General features: G+C 52.1%; 6 protein-coding genes across 6 annotated transcripts; 2 read left to right on the top strand and 4 right to left on the bottom strand.

The window, feature by feature from the left end:
* Positions 1-2,018: 2,018 nt before the first annotated feature.
* Positions 2,019-2,616, bottom strand: HTZ1 (histone H2A.Z; the record flags this gene model as incomplete). Its single annotated transcript, XM_056214316.1, has 3 exons — positions 2,019-2,342; positions 2,450-2,533; positions 2,602-2,616. The coding sequence occupies 3 exons, from the start codon at positions 2,614-2,616 to the stop codon at positions 2,019-2,021; spliced, it is 423 nt and encodes a 140-aa protein (XP_056071583.1).
* Positions 2,617-4,197: 1,581 nt separating this feature from the next.
* On the top strand, positions 4,198-6,857 carry ADI1_2 (1,2-dihydroxy-3-keto-5-methylthiopentene dioxygenase; the record flags this gene model as incomplete). The annotated part of the gene is made up of 4 exons (XM_056214315.1): positions 4,198-4,267; positions 4,331-4,624; positions 4,691-6,550; positions 6,598-6,857. 4 exons carry the CDS (start codon positions 4,198-4,200, stop codon positions 6,855-6,857), a joined length of 2,484 nt encoding a protein of 827 aa, XP_056071582.1.
* Positions 6,858-8,269: 1,412 nt separating this feature from the next.
* N0V89_005537 (uncharacterized protein) lies at positions 8,270-9,187 on the top strand (the record flags this gene model as incomplete). The annotated part of the gene is made up of 3 exons (XM_056214314.1): positions 8,270-8,473; positions 8,521-8,595; positions 8,717-9,187. 3 exons carry the CDS (start codon positions 8,270-8,272, stop codon positions 9,185-9,187), a joined length of 750 nt encoding a protein of 249 aa, XP_056071581.1.
* A 703-nt stretch (positions 9,188-9,890) lies between these two features.
* On the bottom strand, positions 9,891-11,105 carry N0V89_005536 (uncharacterized protein; the record flags this gene model as incomplete). The annotated part of the gene is made up of 1 exon (XM_056214313.1): positions 9,891-11,105. The coding sequence occupies one exon, from the start codon at positions 11,103-11,105 to the stop codon at positions 9,891-9,893; it is 1,215 nt and encodes a 404-aa protein (XP_056071580.1).
* Positions 11,106-12,177: 1,072 nt separating this feature from the next.
* N0V89_005535 (uncharacterized protein) lies at positions 12,178-13,746 on the bottom strand (the record flags this gene model as incomplete). The annotated part of the gene is made up of 1 exon (XM_056214312.1): positions 12,178-13,746. One exon carries the CDS (start codon positions 13,744-13,746, stop codon positions 12,178-12,180), a length of 1,569 nt encoding a protein of 522 aa, XP_056071579.1.
* Positions 13,747-14,162: 416 nt separating this feature from the next.
* N0V89_005534 (uncharacterized protein) lies at positions 14,163-20,767 on the bottom strand (the record flags this gene model as incomplete). The annotated part of the gene is made up of 3 exons (XM_056214311.1): positions 14,163-15,606; positions 16,659-19,234; positions 19,328-20,767. The coding sequence occupies 3 exons, from the start codon at positions 20,765-20,767 to the stop codon at positions 14,163-14,165; spliced, it is 5,460 nt and encodes a 1,819-aa protein (XP_056071578.1).
* Between the last annotated feature and the right edge of the window lie 883 nt (positions 20,768-21,650).

Here is a 21,650-nt window from a genome sequence, read left to right as displayed (position 1 = left end):
TCTTCGACCGCTTCTTCCTTCGCAACCGAACACACTACACGACGACGACATTGCATTCGACACGATCCGCAACGATGAGATACCTTGCATACATCACGTCTTTTCCAGCGACTGCGTCTTGCGACTGCGACTGCGATCCACATTCGACGAATGACCGATGCATGCGCACACGAAAGCATATCGCTGGGGCGACAAAACGAATTACGAATCCCGAGAAACGGCAGCATTTGTCTATATCCCCCGATCACGTTCCGCGATCTGTCCTGCGTTCTCCCCCTAGCCTCATCGTTCTGCCCTCCGTCGTCTGCCGTCTTTAGTTGTCGCGGAGTGGCACTGTGTTGTTCAACCCCTTTTTCTCCATTCTGCTTCGTGTTCCGCTTTACTTACATATATGAACGATTGGTGGATTCTTTATGATGCTTGGAGTCGAAGTTGACGATGATTGAAAGCTTTGAAGATCTATTTTTGCGCGGTTAATGATGTTTTTACAGTCTGGTGGAGGACAAGAGTTTGGGTGGTGGAATCGGCGCGTGGAGGTTTGATTTCAGTCACTGTCTGGAAGAGACGAGACAGTTCGCTCGCTACCTGTCGACGTACTGTATGTACTGTAATAGGATAGGGGTGATTAATACAAGGGCTTCTGTGCTTGATCTTATACTGCCCTTGGTGTTTGCCTAGTGGTGTAGGAAGCTCTGCTGGGGAATCGCTTTCCTTAGAACAATTCCGCTCTTGCCTTCGACTGACATAAACTCAGCTTGTCTTCTCTCTAACGATGCATCACAATAGTACCACTAGTGAGCCTACAATCTCAATCCCTACTATTTCAATACCGGAATCTCTACACTTTAATCATAGTCGCTACAATTCCACCTTCATGATCTCTACGTCTTTCAATCGTACAGTTTCAATCCTACACCTTCAACCCTGCACTTTCAACCATACATTTCTTCCTACCTTTTCACTGATAACCTCAACTACATTTCCGACTACAACATTAACCATTCAATCTCTCGTGCCTGTCCCGGCCGCGCTCAGCACCTGCGAGAGTAATTAGTGCCCGTGTCTAGCACTGGGACCAAGGGTAGCTGTTGCTGGGATGCTGCGTAGTCTAAGCAGAGAAGTGTCCCGCGATGTGATTGCAGTAATGATGCTATGATGATTCAGCTCGCGCTCAAGTTGTCTTCTAGAACGTGTTCTTATCTGGCTATACGGTCGCGAACCGAGACTCCTTATCTCTAAGGTCCGTGAGTTGTTCGGATTTGTACCATCCAGCGCGCAGCTTAGCTTGGTGTTGTTGGGTGTCCAAAGATGGGAGTTCTGGACGTTCATGCACTGCATTTCGCAGGTGAAGGGACGTTGAGCACTAAGAGAATGTTTATCGACACTTCTCGAGGTAGCATGGTAGAGGTGGCGCATGATTCTCGTCTGGTGTATCATGGGCTACAGGCGGTAGTTCTGCGCCGGTGGTTCCGTGAATGGAGCTGGATGAGGCATGGAGGGTATCCGGTCAAGGTGGGCAATAGGAGTTTTTGAGAGAAATGTGAATACGTCATAGAGCGCACAGTGTGCTTCATTTCTTATGCGTTATCTCTTACGTCACAAAGGTAAGATAAGTGAGTTCTCCGGACGCGGGATGTTTGTTGTTACTACTACATAATGGTGGAACCTGATTGAAGCCCAAACCTAACACCTACCCACACACGCCGTACACAACAAAAGAAAGGTGACGCAGCAGAGCCCTGTCCCAGTAGCCTCCACCAACCTAGAAGCATCGCGAAAGGAAAAAAAAAAAGGCCACACGCGTCTTGCGCTCGCCGCACACATGACAACAATCGGATGTGACGGATAATCCCAGTCCTAGGGCACGCATTCCTAAGGGGGTTCCCCTGGATCCGTACAATGCCCTGGCTCTCGTCAAGGTTGTGGCTAATGAGGCATTGGTTGCTTGCACACGCATATTCGCATTGGACGTTCGATACAGTCCCATCCACTCAACGAGGCTCAACATTCTGGGACTCCTACGCTTCGATGGGCTTCGCGCCCTTCTTCTTCTGTTCGACCTTGAGCAACAAAGCGCGGTTGATATGTGGCAGTACACCTCCGAAAGCAATGGTCGCGCGAATGAGCGTGTCGAGTTCTTCGTCACCGCGAATGGCGAGCTGCAAGTGGCGCGGCGTAATACGCTTGACCTTCAGATCCTTGGCGGCGTTACCCGCCAGTTCGAGGACTTCGGCAGTCAGGTACTCTAGGACAGCGGTGAGGTAAATGGAGGCTTTGGCGCCGATGCGCGTCTTCTGGCGGGTGATGGTTCGGAGATGGCGCTTTATGCGACCGCAAGGGAACTGAACGGAAGTGTGAGTGCATGTGGGCTGCTATGCGACGCGGCGCATCGCAACAAGGACGACATGCTCGTGCGAGGAGGGGCTGTGATCGCGCATCCGGTGCTTACCTGCAGGCCAGCCTTCGCCGAGTGCGATTTGGTTGTCTTAACTGTCGAGTCTCCCTTTCCTCCCGTTTTGCCACCGGTTTTTCCCTAGAAGCGCATCAGCTTCGAGCGCTCTTACATCGCGCAGAGGGTGGCTGCCCGAGTCAGGCGCGTACCTTTCCTCCTGGCATCTTTGCAGTGTTTTCCGTGAAGAATTACTGTTGTAACGGTATGAATAGAGGTGCGCGACCGTGATTCTCGGCGTTCGAGTCGCGTTCGATGGTGGTGGTGTCGGTGTCGGTGGGGTGGCTGGGTGGAGAGAGAGCTCTTCTGTGGAATGGTTGTTGTTATGAAAGTCGCGTTAATCGAATTGGGAAAGGTGCCTCTTGGCAGAAGGCGCCACTGGATGCGTTCTGAACAGGCAACAAGCGTACAAAACGTAATACTGTGGTCCGATAGTCCTGCCCAATGGGTGGTCGTGTAAGTCTAGTGCTTATGTCTTGTAGACAGATGAATGTAGAAAGGTGTTGGTGGGTTCAAACACTTGGTGACGTGATAGCCGGGTAGAACTTTGAGGTCTTGGAGGGTCCAAGACCTGGCGCTACACTTGGACATTAGTAAACCTAAGGCAGACCTTTGGCAGATACGATAGGAATGCATACCTTGTATTGTGTCTCCTGCTGTAGCAAGCTCTAGTGTTTCCGATCAGTGTCCCATGTGACTTGTCCTAGCCAAAGCTCCCAGAAAGCTCCATTATGCTTTTGTTAGCCGCGTTGTACCAATGACTGAATGACCAACACCTTTGAGGAGGGAATATCTTGATGTCAGGTTGATGGATTGAAAAGAAGACGCTCCATAGGCAGAGGCTGAAGATAATGAAGACCATTAGTGGATGATGATCATGTGTTAGAAAAAGAGATTGGAACCAAGGTAGTTCCAAGGTCACTGAGTGCTGGTTTTGGGCATTAGCTAGTAATGCATATCGTCGATCGTCGAGCATAGTACATCCGAAAGTGTTCTTGCTGCGGCGTTTGAACCGCCCAGGATGATGGTTTAGTAAGACCTGACCAGAGAATGCGCATGCTGCTGTGGTCTCTCGCAAAAGGTCAGTGAGTATTAGTATTCGGATAAATCTGATATTCGTAGAGTCTGTGTCCTGGTGGTTTCTTGGGGTAGTTAAAGCAATCATTATGGTGGACTCGAGCCGTATGCAGCTTCCCGCCTAGGTGGCAGATGATCGAAGTTCTGGGACTCAGCCATATGGGGCTCTATATGGCGGTATAGCGACCTCAATCAGTTCGTTCATGATGTGACAGTTGCACTGTGGCATAAAGAGATAGCACAAAAGACTTGCGGGTAGCACAGTGATCGTGATGTTCATCGTACATGGAAACGGAATCGAGCCGACAGCGCAAGCATGCGGGGCTAATCCTAAAAAGGAATGGAGGACAGAGGGTCGCTTGGCAATTGGGGCACCACCACGACGCCCAGTCTCCCTTTCCGAGCAGCAAGCCGCTGATAGCCTGTGTGTTTTCAAAAGCTGCTGCACGCCATCTTGTGCGCCCCTCCGAACGCCCTGCACATCTTCTCCGCGTACTCGTGGCTGCCCCAGACGCCCGAGCGCTTGCCCGATCCGAGCTCCTCATTCCGGACAGCTATTCATCACTTGGGTTGGCACCTCTCCGCCGCATGTTGACACCCGCGGAACCGTTCGACGCAACACACCACAACCACAGAGGAGCGACGCGATGGCATGGCAGTCGCCCTCGGCCATGAATGCAGGAGGCGCAGCTGGCGGAGGTGATGGCAATGGCCCAACAGGGACAGAGTACACGCTGCAGGGTAAGAGATACCGCTGCCGAGAACGCGCTGTCGCAAGTTATATGTTCTGACCGATGCTGGTAGGGGTTATGCGCTTCCTACAGTTGGAATGGCACAGTCACGAACGTGCGCGAAACGCCTGGGACATCGAACGTGCCGAGATGAAGGCCAAAATCGCGAAGCAGGAGGGCGAGGTCCGGAGCGCGAAGAAACTGAACGACCAGCTGAATCGGCATGTTCAAATGCTCGAACAAGCATTGAAAAACGAGCGAGCCAAGTCCAAGCTGGGTGCCGCGGGCGCGAATGCCCAATCCGCTGCCGATGAAAAGAAAGACAAGGCCAAGGCAGATGCTAAGAGTGGTATGGGACCTGTAAAGCGTGCGCAAACCTCCTTGTTGTGCTGCTCCCCGTTTCGTGGCCAAGCTGACTGATGTGATACTCTAGCTCAAAATAAGCCTCACAATTCGTTCCTCGATGTCGACCCGGGATCCTCAGAACATGCTGAGGCCGAGCGGGACAGCCTCCGCGAGAAGTCGAAGCTCTACCTCACAAAATGCGTGGAAGAGATAACATATCTGCTGACACCCCCCGCTCAGCCTGCGCCTCAGCCAGGACATCATGGACTGGACAGTAGCTCTGGGTTCCTCAACCACAGTCAGCCTTCGATGGAGGATCTGTATCTTCAACAGCACCAGCGGAAGATGCAGTCTCAACTACCTACGATGCCGAACACATCTACACCAAATCACCAGCCACCCAGTATTCCTACATCTGCAGAGATGCATTCTTTCGCTGTGCAGCAACCGCAATTCCATCCCCAGGCCCCACCCATGACCCGCGAACCGTCGAGTCAGATACCCCTTACCTCTCATGCGGGCATACCAGCCGATTTCCTGGCACAACCTCCGCAACAACAGCAACCGCAACAAAGCTTTATCTCTGTGCCCGAAGAACAGGTGGAAAAGGTTACACACACCTTTGACAATCAGGGTCGACCGATAACCAGTCGGGAAGAGGGATCATCGGGTATTACTCCAGTGACAGTAGATGATCCTGGTAACTGGAATTTCGAAGAAGAGCCTGTCAACGAAATACCTCAGGAGGTCACGCTACCGCGGAGACCAGATACTGAATCCTTTCCAAGCGCTAACAACATTCCCGCGAAATCACCTCCACGACACGGGAAGCGAAAAACAAGTTTAGAGCTACACCGAAGGCGGGCGAGCCAGGGAGAAGCACGGGAAGCGACCAGCCAGAGTGCACGATCAGATCCTCAAAACTTCAAAGTGCGATTTGCCCTTCGTGGCCATCTTGACGTTGTGCGGTCAGTCATTTTCACCGGCGGTGGTAGTCCCACTGAGCCGGAGATTTGCACTGCGGGCGACGATGGTATGATCAAGAGATGGATCATTCCGGCAAGCTATGCCAACCAACATAGCATGAACAATGATCTGGACATATCTCCATACTGGTCACATCGTGGTCATGACGGCATTGTAACTTCTTTGGCAGCATGTCCCTCGTCAGCCTCCTTCGCAACTGGAGGAAGAGTGTCTGGCGATGGATGGATATTTTCCGGAGGGCAAGATGCTACCATTCGTGTCTGGGAGAGAGGTCGCGTAGACCCGAAAGCTACTCTCGATGGACACACAGACGCTGTCTGGACTGTGTGCGTACTACCGGCGACCTGTCACTCAGTATTCGGCACGGACTGTAACAATTACGGCGGTCCCGACCGCGTATTGCTTGCATCGGGTTCGGCAGATGGTACTATCAAGATCTGGGCTGTGAGCGCACCTCCACAGCTCGTCTCGCCCCAGACAGGCTCGCGCCGTGGTGTTGGGGGAAGTCGAAGACATTCTGTAACATCAGGGTCGAACTACCCCTCGTCACCACAACCAAGTATAGCAACCTCGACACCGTTCCACTACATGCTCGTACACACCATCGAGCGAGCTACGCATCCTTCGCCTACATGTATTAGTCCTCTTTCGCCCAATGGCGAGAATTTCGTGGTTTCGTTCACGGACGCTTCGATTCTAGTATACGATACGCGAACGGGCGAAGAGCTTATTGGCATGGCTAGCGCTGAAACCTATGATGGCACTCCGGCAACAGGTATCACATCCGTGGTCACGACTTCGCAAAGCATAGAAGGCACGTCGTCACAAGATGCCGGTCGCGGATCTGACGAAGAGGGCGCTGTCCATGGCCCAACTGGGTCGGGCAACACTGGAGGTGTGGAAGGCGTCATCATTAGTGGGCATGAAGACCAGTTCGTCAGATTTTATGACGCAAATTCTGGTGAGTCATACCCATCGGTTGTATCGAATGAACTAACAACTTCCCAGGTCAATGCACCTACAACATGCTCGCCCATCCATCCGCCATCTCCTCCCTCGCCATCAGTAAAGATGGTCGCGAAGCCGTATCTGCCGGTCACGACGCCTCCATACGCTTCTGGTCCCTCGACAAGCGCATCTGCACCCAAGAAATCACCGCACATCGCATTATGCGTGGTGAGGGCGTCTGCAGTGTTGTCTGGAGCCAGGACGGCCGTTTGGTCGTGTCCGCGGGCGGCGATGGCGTCGTCAAGGTCTTCGCTAGATAATTCTTCCTTCGATTCTAGCGCCGCGAGCTGCATTTTCAAACGCGTATAGCATACATTTTTAGCCAAAAATACCCCGACTAGCGCACGAGCATTGGAATGAGACATGGGATTTCTTTGATGTTGGACGGAAGGCGACGTTTGGCTGGAATGAGGGTAATGGATGGATGGCTTTTATCCTTCTTGTATCACAAGTACTTTGAGAGCTTGAGGGAGCGGGCGGTTGGCTCTTGTTCTGTTGCGAGCATGACAACCGACAAACATAATGCATGGTACTTTTGGGGTCGTTTTCCTCCGAAATGTTTCGGAGGGTCCGAGGACCTTTGGACCTGTTCTGTAGTTGTACTATATGTACGAGAGATGGTGCGGAGGCAAGACAGCGGAGGGGGAATCAGAGCTACTGTGTGGAAGAAACCAAGTCCAATTATTGGCGTGATGTGCCGGGAGAAGTGGAGTCCAGCTCGACATCTGAATTTACTTCCGTGCCTGGATCTATCTACTTTGCGAGCATTCGCTTCTCACTAAAGACATCCAGGATCTCGACATATATTATGTGAGACTAGAGATAATCTTTGGAAGCATATGAACGTAGGATTGTGATTCGTCTCGCCTACGTGCTTAGGAAAGGTCAAATCGAGATGGAGAGATGTGCGATGAGCAAGACTGTACGTCATGACAAACACTTGCAGACCGCGGGGTTTTCTGTACGCCATACCCTATTGGAATTGCTAGCCTTGAATGTGGGCATTAATCTGACATACCGCACCCCTTTGCAGAAGCATCAGCCTAGCGACAAGGCTGATACGCAATGTATGATGCTGCTACGATCTTCTGCTCATATGGTCTTTCCTTCGGGTCTTTTCATGAGTTTTCCTCCTAACATTTTTAGGAAGTACTTTCCTACACTAAGAAAGGAACGACGCTAAGCATCTTACACATTACCACACTGTGACACTCTTCAGGCGCTTAGTCAAACTGTCTGAATGCCAACCTCCAAAGAGTGGCAAGCATGTCAGAGCTCTCTGAAAGGGAAGCGATTCGACCCCATCGTCCCGGGAGCCAGGTGACCCACCAGCACCTTCGTCTTACATCATCGTAAACACCAATAGCAACAAACCGTGGTATGTGGGGCGCGTTGCGATTACTTTTGAACCGCTGGAACGCTGTCCTGACATAGCCGTAGAATCAGTGTTCAGAGCTGTCACCCAATGCTTCATTGCACTTATCGTCATAGCATCGACGAGGACCTCTACTTAGATCGCAATGGCATCATAGGGGTCAGCATGAACAAGAAAGATAAGAATTGGGCCTACCTCAACATGACTTATGCACTCTTGGCTCTGTACGCTGTTTGATACTATCTGCTTCGGGCACATGTACACATGTAATCGAATCACTCTACAACACCAGCAACCATGTCCGTATCTGCAGGCGAACGACATAGCGAGAAGCGCCTCAAAGTCTCCGAACAGACACCCGGAGTTCAGATCTTCCTCCAACCCATTGCGCCGCCTGCAGCTCTCGGACTGGCGGGTTTTGCCGGCTCCACATGGATCACATCAAGTTACATCGCGAACTGGTGGGGCAATGCTGAGTCGCCGACCATCTTCTTTCCCTTCGTAAGTGGAGCTTGACGAAGACACAGACTCATTGCTCATGCGCGCAGATCGAAATGTTCGGCGGCGTGGCCCAGTTCATTGCCGGCATTTACGGCTTCAAAGCGCGAGACACACTCGTGACCGTCATAAATACCATGTGAGGATCTTTCTGGATATCAATCGGCATTCTGTATGCCTTTGTGGTATGTATATTCTTGAGTGACGTCTCATCGCTCCAACAAACCTGACTCATTCGCAACACAGGCCGCGGGAGCCATCGACACCCACGACATCCACACACATTTCCCCGAACTCGCCTTCTGGTTCATCACCCTCGCGGTCTTCACCTGGTCATGCGCCCTCGCCGCTACGGCCCGAGATCTTGTACTCTGCGGCTGTCTCTTCTCCCTCGCAATCGGTTCCACCATCGCATGCTGCCTGTTCGCCTACAACGGCGACACCTCCACTACTTCTGGCTCCGGCGACGGCATGAAAGGAGGTGTCACTAACGGCATCAAGGCTGCGAGCTATTTCTGGATGCTGTCCGCGTTGTTCGCGTGGTGGCGCGTAACGGTGTATTTGGTTGAAGAGGCGTACGGGCCGAACCATGTCACTGTGAAGTTCTTCCCGATTGGAAGGGTGCCGATGGAGAAGAGGGCGCCGTTTCTTATCCCTGGGTTGGGCGAGCCGGGTGTTAAGAGGGGTGTGCCGAAGCCGATGCCGGTGGATGTTTGAGAATGTTGTGGATGTCTTCGTTTGGGATGTGATACCAGTTTGTTTATTTTTCCTCTTGCAAGTCGAGCATGCACGTCATTTCTTCATGGAAGAATGTTATGATGCGGGAGGTACTGCACGGTTCTTGCTGATGAGTAGATGAAGGTCGTGGTAGCGAATGATGATGATCGTCGTGGAATACAAGTCGGTGTTCATGGAGGGGACGTCTCTAATTTGGACCAAGATAAGTGAGCAACCAGAGAGTCTCCAATATGGGTGCGCGTATTGAAGTAAATATCAACGCGAATGTTTATATCTAACTCATTTGCGCGAAATGGGCAAGTGAGATTGGCGACGCAAAGGTCACTCCTATGGCTGCGCCGCATCCTTTCCGTTGCGGCGATATGCTCCCATCCCGGACCACGAACGAAATTGAAGGTCCTAGCAGATGTCAAGGGTCCTTGCTCCACGTTGACATACTACCTATGGTAGCTAGTGAAGGAAACTAGAGAAAGATATCGATGGTGGTTTTGACTGGTGATGGAATTGGTCTATATTTGAATCTTACTCTGGCTTAAGTCCACACCATCAGATATCTCATGTTTCCACTGTTTCATTATCCTATGATGGGCGGACAACATTCCTGTGACCGCAAAGCGAGTTTCGGATGAGTGTCATCCCATCCCTTGGCATCGGCTCTAGCAAACCAAAATCAACGACTTGCTTAAATGTCGTTCAACAAGTCCTGAGCGAAAGTATTGCAGTTGTTGGTGGAAACGCTGTACTCCTTGTGCGCCGCTTGCACGAAATACTCCTTGCCCTTGGCTTTCGCCTTGGCCGCCTTCGCCTTCGATGTCTTCGCTCCCTGATGTAGAGTGAACACTTTCTTCGGCGCGAAAACCTTCTCCCGATACTCCGCAGCACCGCTCGTCTTCTTGATAAGATCAATGATGCTTCCCGCAAAGTCCTTCTTGATGATCTTCTTCTTGTTGGCACCCTTGCCGGTTATCCTCTCCGTAATCTTGACCTCGCCGACTACGACGGCGATGTGGTCGAAACCGAGTGCGCGTTGGAGAGCCTTGAGTTCGTCCTCAGTTTCGTTGGGGCCGGGCTCGGTGAAGGGGGATTTGGAGGTAAACTTGTAGAACTCGCCGTTCTTAGCGTTGGGGAAATCTTTGGCGAGGGACTTGAAGGCGTTGCTCGCGTCGACTTCTTCGGGGACGCTGCAGCCAGCGGCGCCAGCAGCAGAGGAACCAGCACGCTTGAGGACGAAGTCAGGGACGAATCGCTTGATGCCGGTCTTCTTCTTGGGGAGGGGGCATGAGGTCGGCTTCTTGGTCTTGGGCTTCTTGGTGGTGGGTTTCTTGGTCTTCGGCTTCGTGGTCTTCGGCTTCGTGGTCTTCGGCTTCGTGGTCTTCGGCTTCGTGGTCTTCGGCTTCGTGGTCTTTGGCTTCTTGGTTTTGGTCTTTTTGGTCTTCTTGGTTTTAGTCTTCTTGGTCTTCTTAGGCCTGGTCTTCTTGGTGCGAGTCCTGCTAGTGCGAGAACTGCCACCCCTGGACCTCCTCGCCTCCAAAGCGTGATTTTCGGCGTCGGTAGTGGACACCTCAAGTGTCAACCCATCAGTGGCGATGAGCCTGCCACCTCCGAAGTTGTGTCCCGCCACACATTGCTCGATGATGGAATGGAATTGGGCCTCGCAGTCATCACTGCCCAGATCTTCATCGGTGCCAGTAATAGTAAAAACAGTCGATCCAGATCGACTTTCGGAAAAGCTGTCGGTGGTGCTACAGACCTCCTCAATGGTATTGGCGAATCCATCTTTTTCAGCGACAGAGATAATCCTAGGCTTGGAGTGCACAGCCTCAGTGTTGCAGACTACGTTTGCAAAGGCAACATTGAAGAGACCGCCGAGGGCGACCACGAGACCAGCTGTGCGCATGGTGAACTGGCAATGACAATGCGAAAGAATGTATATGTAATGACTGTATGAATTGATAAAGAATGAATGATTGGGGAAGCAAACAAAAGAGTGTGTTGAGCTGATGGACTTTTGGTGTTGGACGTTGTGAAGATATATACCTACTCTGTGGCTGATGGAGGATCATGACGGACAAAGGCAGAAACCATGGTCCAAGCCCCCAGGACATGCATCACGCCTCGTGCATGGTAAAGAGAGGCTGAAGAAGAATCGACTCCGATGAAACAAGTGCGAAGTTCAATCGCTAACATCGAGATTGGCGTAGGTGGGCCGTGGCTGACGATAGATGGGGAACAGCGCAGGTCTAATTAGCCGCATGCAGGAAGTTTTACTCCGCGACAATCGAATGGTCAAGTCCGACCATACGTCCAAACCTGATGGAGGTAATAATAGTCCAGTCCGGTCGCGTGCACACCGGGGGCCATGGCGGGCCTTGTGGGGCCGTTTCGTGGGAAAAGCCAAATTTCCGTTACCAATCAGCAATCAGAAAAAGAGAATAAGGTTGCTTGAGTAAGCTGCTTAAACCGGGCTCAGCCACAGAGATGTCGTAGCGCTAAATTCCGTCCGCTTAGCGTCCAACGTAAACACTTTGAGTAGACTTTCCTCTTACATCGCACAATACTACCGTACGAATGTGGAGTCTCAACTAGTTTGTCCGTCACGTTCCAGTGCGGGCGCCTAACGGGTCTAACTTTGCCACCAGCTGTGATCAAGCTTTCGCATCAGCAGAATCAATCTAGACTATCCAGTGTAGCAATGCACAACGGGGAAGAGACCTTTGCGCCCTATACGCGCAGATTTTGCATTGGATGGAAGTCGTGTATAGGAGGATGAGGGTAGGTTGACTGTTTCCTTGTGCAGCTGGCAGCTACCCGAAACTTTTGCCATAGGACGCACATCCCATTTCTCCGTGCATCTCTACACAAGATTGGTCATCCCACTCTTATAATAGTATCGACCACATTTTGAAGAAAAAAACTTGTCTCATCATGCATACGTCGAGTCCTGCGAACATGGCAAACTACTCCAACCCTCATTGGCCATCCTTCCAGATTTCCAACCCATCCAGCTCAATAACCTGCTCCCCACTTACACCAGGAACCTCCATCCCCACCACCATCGCACCAACATCCAGTCGAAATCCCGACAACGTAGTATTATCAAACACCAGTTCCCCACTAGGGCCTTGTCGCCACTCCTGCCCCAGCAACTTGGCATACCGTACAGAGGGTTCAAGTCGGAAAACATAAATACTATAAATCTGTTCTCGCCCATCGTCTCCATCGTAGTCGGCCGCAGCCAGAACACCACCTACGAAGCGCTCACCAGAGCCTCGGACGCGTCCGGTGAAGGCTATGGTGGAGGCTTGCAGCTCATCGTCTGCCTCGAGCGCGGGTGTCTGTAAGTTAGACCAGATGGCGTTGCTGCTCGGTAACGCGCTCGAAGAGCGATGCCACCGTGCGACAGTGTTGAAGCTATCCCAGTCAACGAGCGGGGGAACAATGGCGTTCGCGAGTGCCAGGCGTCCCAGGGAGAGCACATGGGGCTCGTCAGCAGTGTCAAGCTCGGGTTGCAGCTCGGGCGGCACGCCGTAGATAGGCGGGATAGTATCAATGTTGACTTCGCCATTGAGTAGGACGTCATTCAGTACACGATAGACGGGATCGAATAGATGTGTGATTTCCTTGAGACCCTGATCAAAAGCGGGCCATGCCACGAGGTCATCGGCGGTAGCATACGCATCGTGTACGTCTTGTTCATCGCACGTGAATGTAGCCATGACGCTCGCAACGGCGTCATCCAGATACCGTAAATTGTCGGATGTCAGGGTTATCTGGTTCGTGTTAAATTGTAGCGCCAGCAGCGCTCGCACGAAGTCGGTCAAGTCACCACGCGGAACGGCTAGACCATGGAAGTCAAAGTCGGCCTTAAGCTCCCTTGCTAACGGGCGAACATGGTCGCGTGTCGTGCCGTACGGGTAGTTCTCCGGTGCGTTGTTCTGCAGGACGTCCAGGAGATCATGGTACATCTCGTCGCCGTCATCATCGCGATTGATGCTGGCGTAGTCTCTGTCCCGCTCCTGTACGTCAAACGCATTCCGGCGGGCGTAGCGGCGACGTGCAACTTCGTTGGCCGTGCTATTTGCGGTCGAGAGGCTAGGCGTGGCGAGGCTCTGGAATAGAAGACGTCGGTGGTCGGCACGCGTTCGCACACGGCCATGTGTTCCCGTTGTCGACATCGACAGGTGTCGATCTGGGAGCAGCCATGCTAGTGCACGCCCGATGTCCTGCAAAGAAAGCGATTGCGGGACAGGCGCGGAAGAAGACTTGTAGAAGGGCGCTGTGCTGTGACAGGCCAGGATGCGGTAGACGAGGTCTGCGAAGATAGATGGGAAGCCCAAGGGAAGCTGAGATTGAATGCGAGTCACGAGCAGTGTCCTTTCTAGGCGCAGCTCTTCCGATGTCTCCGTGGAGAGGTTGTTGAAACCGTTGGCAAGGGCTTCATGCTCCTTGTCAGAGAGGATGTGGTGATGAGCATCTGGCAGGTGGAAATGACCAGCGTGATACTGCTCCGCAAGCCATTCTGGCGTTGAAGGCGGCATGCTGGATTCGATCGATTGGTGTTGAAGAGTTCTAGGAATTTGTGGTTGTGATTGGCGGGGTAAACAGTGGAACGATCAAAACGATTGCCAGTTGTAAATCCCTTTCGACACCCCAATATCTATCAGCGCTTGCGTGGCATCGGACACCGTGGAGGCACACTTGGACAAAGTGAGACCGAGGCGGCCGTCCAGGAGTTCCGAGGTCCCCTAGCACCGCCAGGTGCAACACTGGCCCCCACCTGCTACCGACAACAGATGAACCCGAAAACGAAAATGCGGAAAAAACCTCTGTCGGCCTGATGTTGCGCACGCTGTCAGGAAGCGCTTGCTGGGAACATGCTCGATTCAATATTGGATGCAAGTGTATCTACTATGAAGATGCAAATGCGAGAATGCACCTGAATTATTTCCTGGATCTATATCGTCACAGCCTTCCATCCCTTCGACCATTTCTTGACCGCCGTCATGAACTTGAAAAATCCTACATTCATCTCTTCGTGGCCGTATTTCTTGTCAACCACTTTCTCCGGAAACGCAATACCTGCGCCGTATGCGCCAGGCAACAGCGCAAGCTCACCGACCGACCCAGATGCATCCTGCTTCATATAGTGGAAAACTCCCTCATTGTGATCGAAAAGGGGTTCAATTCTCTGGCCGCTGGATGTCCTCAGAGTTGGAATCGGATCTCGGTTGTAGCCAATTGCTTGCACGACAAAAGATGTGCCATTGAGGTGCTCGCGGTATGCAGACTCCTCATCGCCTTTATTATAGGTAATTTTCGTGATGATTCCGCTGACCGGAGAGTCGGGCATTGTCTCGGGCTCAAGGTTGTTTCGTGCCCATTGTGCCGCTTCGCCCTTGAGGCCAGTGTTGTCTCGGGCGATGAAACCGTCTACATATTCAGCATACCGTAGCGGATGTCTTGTGAACCACTTGACCTTGAGGTCTGGTTTGCGTGTCAAGGCAAGTTTGGCCAGGTTCCATAGGACAAGCACAGCGCTGTGTGACGCTCCGATGACAGCGATTGTTGTCGGGCCCAAGGGCGAGAGAAGTTCTAAAAGTTTGGTCGGCGATAGCGCGGTGTCGAGATGTAAATGCTTCAAGCCCTGAGGCTCGTATGGCAGAGGCGGGTCGGTTGGCGACGATCCAGTGCACAGAATCAGGCGTTTGGCTTGCACGCTGGTGATGCCTTGTGTAGAATCTCCCTCTGTGGAAACGTCTATGGCCCACGTTGCTGTCGACTCGTCTAGAATTGCGCTTGCCACCTGACCCTTTTGTGCGATGACGCCCGGCGTTCGCTTCAGTCCTTCCGTGAGCATAAGACACATATCGGCAGCATGGCTCAATTGACAGCCGCTTTCCTGATCTAGTTGTCGAAGATCTTGAAGCTTATCTGATTTCGCATCGCTGGAAATGCCATCACTGGTCCTCTGCTCCTTCCATCGGTCTCCCGAAAGCGATCCGGAGGTAATCTCCCTGAAGGGAGCGACGGCAGTTGCAAATTCAACAAAGAGCTTGGCTTTCGTATTTGACGGAACTTCTCGGTAGTACTTGTTCACTCTTCCGCCATTGAAAGCATCGTCAACCCAGAGGATTCGATGAATACGATTCTCTAGTAGATTCCCTACAGCAGTAATACCAGCCGGTCCAGCTCCAACAACGACAGCCCCGTAAACATCATATGGTCCAGCGCTAGTAGTAGCATCCCGCGAATCGACCCTTCGGATCGTATTCGATGAAGCTACTGCAGAGTAGAATCTTGATTCGCCAGGTTGAGTCGAAGACTGAGAGAGGGACGAAGTCTTTTGCTCGGCATGTAGGCTTCGTTTCTTGAAATCGAGAGGTCTTGATGATAAAGGCCTGTAAGCGAAGCGATAGTCCGTAGATATGGTGGTCAGTTCCCTGGACGACAACCCGATCGCGGAAAAGCAGGTGCATTTCCGGGCCCGCTTCGCTCTCCCTAATCCTGGGAGATGTACTGTGAGACGTAGTCGGCCATACTGAGCGAGCACCAACGCCATTGGCTAGCACGTCCAGTTCTGACAAGCTCAGAAACAAATGGCAGAGCAGATCCGAACCAGTAGGGCGAGAAGGAAAACCGGAAACAAGGCGCAAAACAAGGCCAGGTAGTAGAGACCAATGATGAGCTCGTTGAGTGGTTCGATTTCAAATGCGGACGTGGACCAAGAGATGTGGTTGGTCGCAGGCACGTGGATATTTTCAAAAACGACAGGAGAACAGCAAGAGCGCGGTCGGCGTGTTCGGCGTGCCTCGGCGTGTTGGAGGAAACACAGCAGCGGAAATATGTTCAGGGCGCGATGAAGAGCCGGGGAAATCTAGGACGTGATGGCTGGTCTATTTGCATTGGCGCAGCAATTTATGTGACGTGAGCAAGAGGTGGGCGAGATTGTCGTGAGAAAGAGGCGAAGGTTCTGTGAAGACGTGATCACGTGGGTCAATGAGCTGGATTAGTCATCACATCACTGCCAATGCTGCCACTCAGAATGATCCCACCATCTACGCAGTGACACTGTTTGTAGGGGAGAACCATTTGGAAGAACAACTTGCGAGAAGAGATATGTGCTCGTATATCTTGGGTTCGAAGCTAAATGAGAGCTCAAAATCTCCTCGAGAAGGAAACAGCTGAGCCTACAGCAATGTTGAGATTGGCCCCCAGGCGATCCAATGCGTACCGTCAGTGAGGATACATAGGTATGTCAAATGTCCAAAATGTGAATGCGTTTACTTAATCGCTAGATAAGGGTGCGCTTCTCTCGCATCAATGCTATCAGTGTATGCATGCATACAGTACGCTCATCGTCCGCGCCAAACACGCAATATATTCTACTGTTTTCCCGACCCACATAATTACATCCTCCTCTTTCCCGTCGCACAAGATTATGTACTCTCACATCTTCATGTCTTCCTTAATGAGCTTATACTCCTTCCTCTTCTTTCTCCACTTCGGATTCATCTTCACCTTCGCCAACCCAATCCACCTCGCCAGCACGGGCAGCACATACTTTTCGCCCACATACGCGACTAAAAAGTTCCCCAGGCCCAGCACCAGCAAGAATACCTTGAAGCTGACACTCATGGGAGTAAGCTCCATCAACTTGGTGAGCCATCTTGCCGGGTCGAAAAGCATGTAACACGTGATGATGAGCGCGAAGAGGATGGTGATGACGAAGGGCAGGTTCTGCGACATGGGCTGGCGGAAGGGCTTCCCGACGGAGAGGACGATGGCGGAGAGCGTGTACTGGAAGCAAGAGACAAGGAAAAGGGCGGTGTTTTGGCTGTTGAGCGAGTTGGAGTGATCCTTATCCACGATTGGGGGCCGGTACCAAGGCTGCTTTTGGACGTATTCGTAAGCGATGGCTTGCGTGAGTATGCAGAGTACTATTTGGCCCAGCAGCGGTGTCAGCACCTTACGCGACACCAGGCTAGCTGTCGGCCGTTTGCGGCTCAGTTTCGGGAATGCGCCGGACCATCCCATGAAGATGGCGATTGGCAAGATGAGCAACAGGTCGATGAAGAGGAACTGGAAGTCGCCAAGGTTAGACGCGGACGCGTAGAGGAAGCTGACGGAGGTGAACTGGATAGCCGAGTACAAGCTCATATACTTGAAGCAGCTGAAGCTGGTGACGAGGGCAGCGCGACCTTCTTTGATAACTTGCGGCACGCACGAGATGTCGAAGACACGGCTAGTAAACGGCGCTGCGACCGAGGCTTCTGCTTCTGAAAGGGAGATGCCCACATCGGCGGCTTTGAGGGCACCGCAGTCGTTTGCGCCGTCGCCGCAGAATCCGACACAATAGTCAATACTTTGTAGTTTCTCGACTAATTCATGTTTCTCATCGGGTGACATGCGTGCGAAAACCTGTCCACATACAAGCATTTCGCGCAGGACCTTCTCGGGCGCGAAGTCGATGATCCAGCGGAAGACGTCTCCACTGACGGCCAGAGAGTAATTCCTGAGGTTAGAGATATCGTAGGGTAGAGATACATCAGCTTCGGCTGGTGGTGGTAGAGGCTTAAGAGTGTTCTCGTCCAGCTTGAACAGAGAATCGTCGACACTCTCCCAACTAAGGCTAGCAAGCGCGGTCCTGGAATCTCCCTCAATGAAATGTGGGATAAAGCAATGGGCAGTCTTGTTGATGAGTCCACACTCCCTAGCGACGCTGATGGCCGTTAGGATGTTGTCTCCGGTACACATGACAGTCCTGATGTTAGCCCTTTCTAGCTCTTCGATGACGGGAGTGGTAGTCGGTTTCAGCTTGTTCTCGAAGATGATGAATCCTACGAAATCAAGGTTTTTCTCGGCCTCCTCTCGCTTCATCTTCTGCATCTTGAGCCAGTTGACCCTGAGAGTCTTTGTTGCGCACGCGATGACACGGAAGCCTTTGTGGGTATAGTAGGACAACAGGTCCTCATAATCCGTAGGAAAGCTGTCAGGGCGGCAGATATCCTTCATGCATTCCGGCGCTCCCTTGACGTATACCTGCCCGGTCTTCGAACCAAACTGACGGACGATGACGCTTGCTCTCCTCAGCTGCGACACAAACTCGAAGGACTTGAGTACACCAAGCTCGATGGGTTTTCTGTTTTCGTCATCCTCTTCATCGTCAATGTCGTACTCGCGGCCGGGGGGCGGCCTGGCAACAGAAGGCCGGAGCTTATCCTGCTCATCTTCTCCGACGCCAGCCCCTTGTTCTCCCTCAGTGAAACTCCAACCAGTGAAATTGAACATCTTTTCGTCCAACGGATCACCGAGAAGTGCATCGTCAATTAATCGTAAAGAATGACATGTTGCCATGGTATACAGTATCGCCTTATGTTTCGCATAATCAATGGTAGGGTCCCGATCGTACCTCGAGCAAGGAAGTACGTCTACGTTTTCGGTAAGGAGTTCGCTGAACCTATTCGCTGGTCGTTCGACCACGCGCACACCAAGTACATCCAGACCCTCTTCTGTCAAGGTCCCCGTCTTGTCGAAACAGACCACATCGAGTTTACCTCCAACGTTCACACGCTGTGGGGAAATACAGAAGATCTGCTTCTGCTTGAGCCGAGAAAGGGCGAAGTTGGTGCCAATGGTGAGGGTCGCAGGGAGCGCAGGCGGAACAACGATTGTAATCAAATCGAGCGCGCGCACCACGATTAGGTGCCAGGCGAGGCCGAAGTGGATGAAGTTGACGAATGAAGCAACGAAACCTATCATGGCGATGCCTGCCATGACTGAGATATATCGAAAAGAGTCTTGGTAGAACTTGAACCCAGAAGGCTTGGGGAAGAGCATCGATCGTACCAACGCGCCTTTTGTCGTGTTGAAACCGGTCCGTACTACCATGGCTAAAGCCGCAGCTTCTTCATCGCTGTCGTCCTCGTGAGGTCTCCGAGCGCGGATGATCTTCGTTCCAGAGAATAGCATATGCCTTGCGATTTCAGGGTGAATGGTAGAAGCACCTAGGTCGAGCACGTCCAGAGCCTAGATACGGGCGTACAGAGTCAGTCCAAGTCAAGCAAGATCAGAATGAGCCGAAAAACCTCAATCGCCTGGACATGTTTGGGCGTTACGTACCTCATCTGTCATTGGAACCTTAGATACAGGTACCGATTCACCTGTGAGCATACTTTCGTTGACAATGCAGTCTCCCGACAGTAGCAGACTGTCACAAGGTAACTGCGTGAGGGATGGATCTGTGACCTCGTAGACGTCACCTGGAACCAATTCTGCCGAGTCGACGGTGCGCCAGAAACCGTTTCGCAATACTCGCACCTCACATTCGAAGCGTGATACTTCTCGTAAACGCTTCATCGTGGCCTTCGTTTCGATGACTGTCGCAGTTATGCTGACCACAGAAATGACAAAGATGCACGCAGCATAGTAATAATACTCGTCCACTGACCAGAGGAACAAACTAGCGATCTGGAAGACATAGAACGGATTGATCACCTCTTCGATCAGCAGTTGCCCTGTAGGCTTCTCGGCGAGGTCAATGACGTTCTTGCCAAAGACCAGCTCGCGATATTCGCGGTCTTCTGTATCGAGACCTTCACGAAGTGCCGTGACGTTTGTCCATGCTGGGTCCTGCCAAGTATTGGCCAGGACGAATTTGTCTTTGAGCGGGTTGTAGCAGAAGCGAATGTAGCGGTAGTCGAGACAGCGCAGCTGCTTGATGACGGGGTCGAACTCTTCATCGTAGTCTCGATGGCGATCCTTTTCCGGTACACCGAAAACCGTTGACAACGAGCGGCCGTATTCCTGTTCGTCAATCTGCTGCACCGCAAACTCGCCCCATTGATTTTCAATGACCAACCATGAGCATTCTTTGAGGGGCGCAGGCCGTCCTATCAGAGCGACCTTCCACCTCGGCAGCCATTGGAAGATCAGCCAGGCCAGTCCGACCGTTATGGTGCAGATGGTTACGTATATTCCGAACCCGATTGTTGACGTGTTGAAGCCAGCGATCACAATAGTCAAGTCCTCAGTCAAGATGTAGATCTTCTGGTTCGTTCGCCGCCCTCTTGCGCCGTCACCAGAGCCAACGCTGGATACCGAGGACTGCCGGCGCAGCAGAGGCCGATCTGAACTACGTCTGGAGAAGGCAGAAGACTTGCGGCGCCTATGCGACGGTGCAAGGGAGCTTGCATTGTCCAGGTCGTCCAGCTCTTCCACAGTATACCCGTCATACTCGATCTCGCCGTACTCCTCTGCAATCGCCTCCTCTTCAATATCTGCGTCCGAGTCGCCGTCTTCGTCGTAATAAGTGAAGCTCGTGGTGGAGTCCGCGCGGCCGCGGCGGTGTGCAAAAGAGGCAATGCTCGTAGGAACGCTCTCCGACATGGGGCCCGCAAACATCTTGATTGTGGTCGTCAGCTGCTGTCTCGATGTGCGAAAAGCGTTCATGGGTTGGAGCTCTACCTCGTCCTGCGCCATCTCCACATCTTCCATGAAGCTGACCGCGCTGTGCCCGTCATTAGCATCGCTGTCCACGCGACGGGTGATGCGAAAAAGCATACTTGCTGAAATTGGAGCCCGACCGGTGCAGCGACCTCCTACGGCGCCGCTCAGGGCTTTGATTGCCGTCCATCGTGTCGGCGCTGGGGTGTCAAAGTAGCAATGTCAGGGCATTGTCGGGTTGGAGAAAAAGCAGACGTGCCGTACCTGCGTCTGTGCAGCTATGACGGTTCGGATTGATGAACCTTGCAGCTACCGGTAGCTTATCGCTTCGCTTATCTAGTCTGTAAGAGGCAAAGTCCGTCCACTTCAATTCACAGCATTTGGTAACCCTTTCGATACACAAAGCGAGCGTGTAGGAGAAAGGTTCGGAAATTTAAGACTACTTATCAGTAAGTACGACAATATGAGATGGTGCCAAGGTGACTCGATATTGCAGGCGAGGTTCGACGAGCACTGCTTAGGTGAACCTACCCGAGTGTGACCTCGAGGATGAGCTCAACGATATCACTCTGTCGAAACTGGATGCTCACGTGTCTTGTGAGTATACAAATAACCCCACGGGATGCATATCTGCAGGTTTTGGAACCTGTGACTCCACAGCTCCACATTTCCAAGACGGTAATCTCACAACAACACTATCCTCCCAAGACCATCTTCAACTTTAGTACAAGGTCACACTGCATCCTCGCTCAAAGATCCTTAACCGGAAGGCATCTCACACTCTTTTACGACCTTAGCACTACCAAGCCCCACAGCAAAATGTTCTCACTGCAGCCTCGCATGACTGAAAAACGAGATACGATCGTAATGCGAATCACATGCGTGATACTGTACAGACTGCGTGATTTCAGCCCGGGCGGAGGGAGGTTTGTATGGAAAGGCAATGACGAGAGCTAAAGTCGTCCTTGATCCGCAATTAATTCAACCTTCCTTAACGACA

Source organism: Didymosphaeria variabile (genome assembly GCF_027946475.1).
Source record: "Didymosphaeria variabile strain IMI 356815 chromosome Unknown scaffold_4, whole genome shotgun sequence".
NCBI classification, from domain to species: Eukaryota; Fungi; Ascomycota; class Dothideomycetes; order Pleosporales; family Didymosphaeriaceae; genus Didymosphaeria; species Didymosphaeria variabile.
This window is presented reverse-complemented; position numbering and strand designations above follow the sequence as displayed.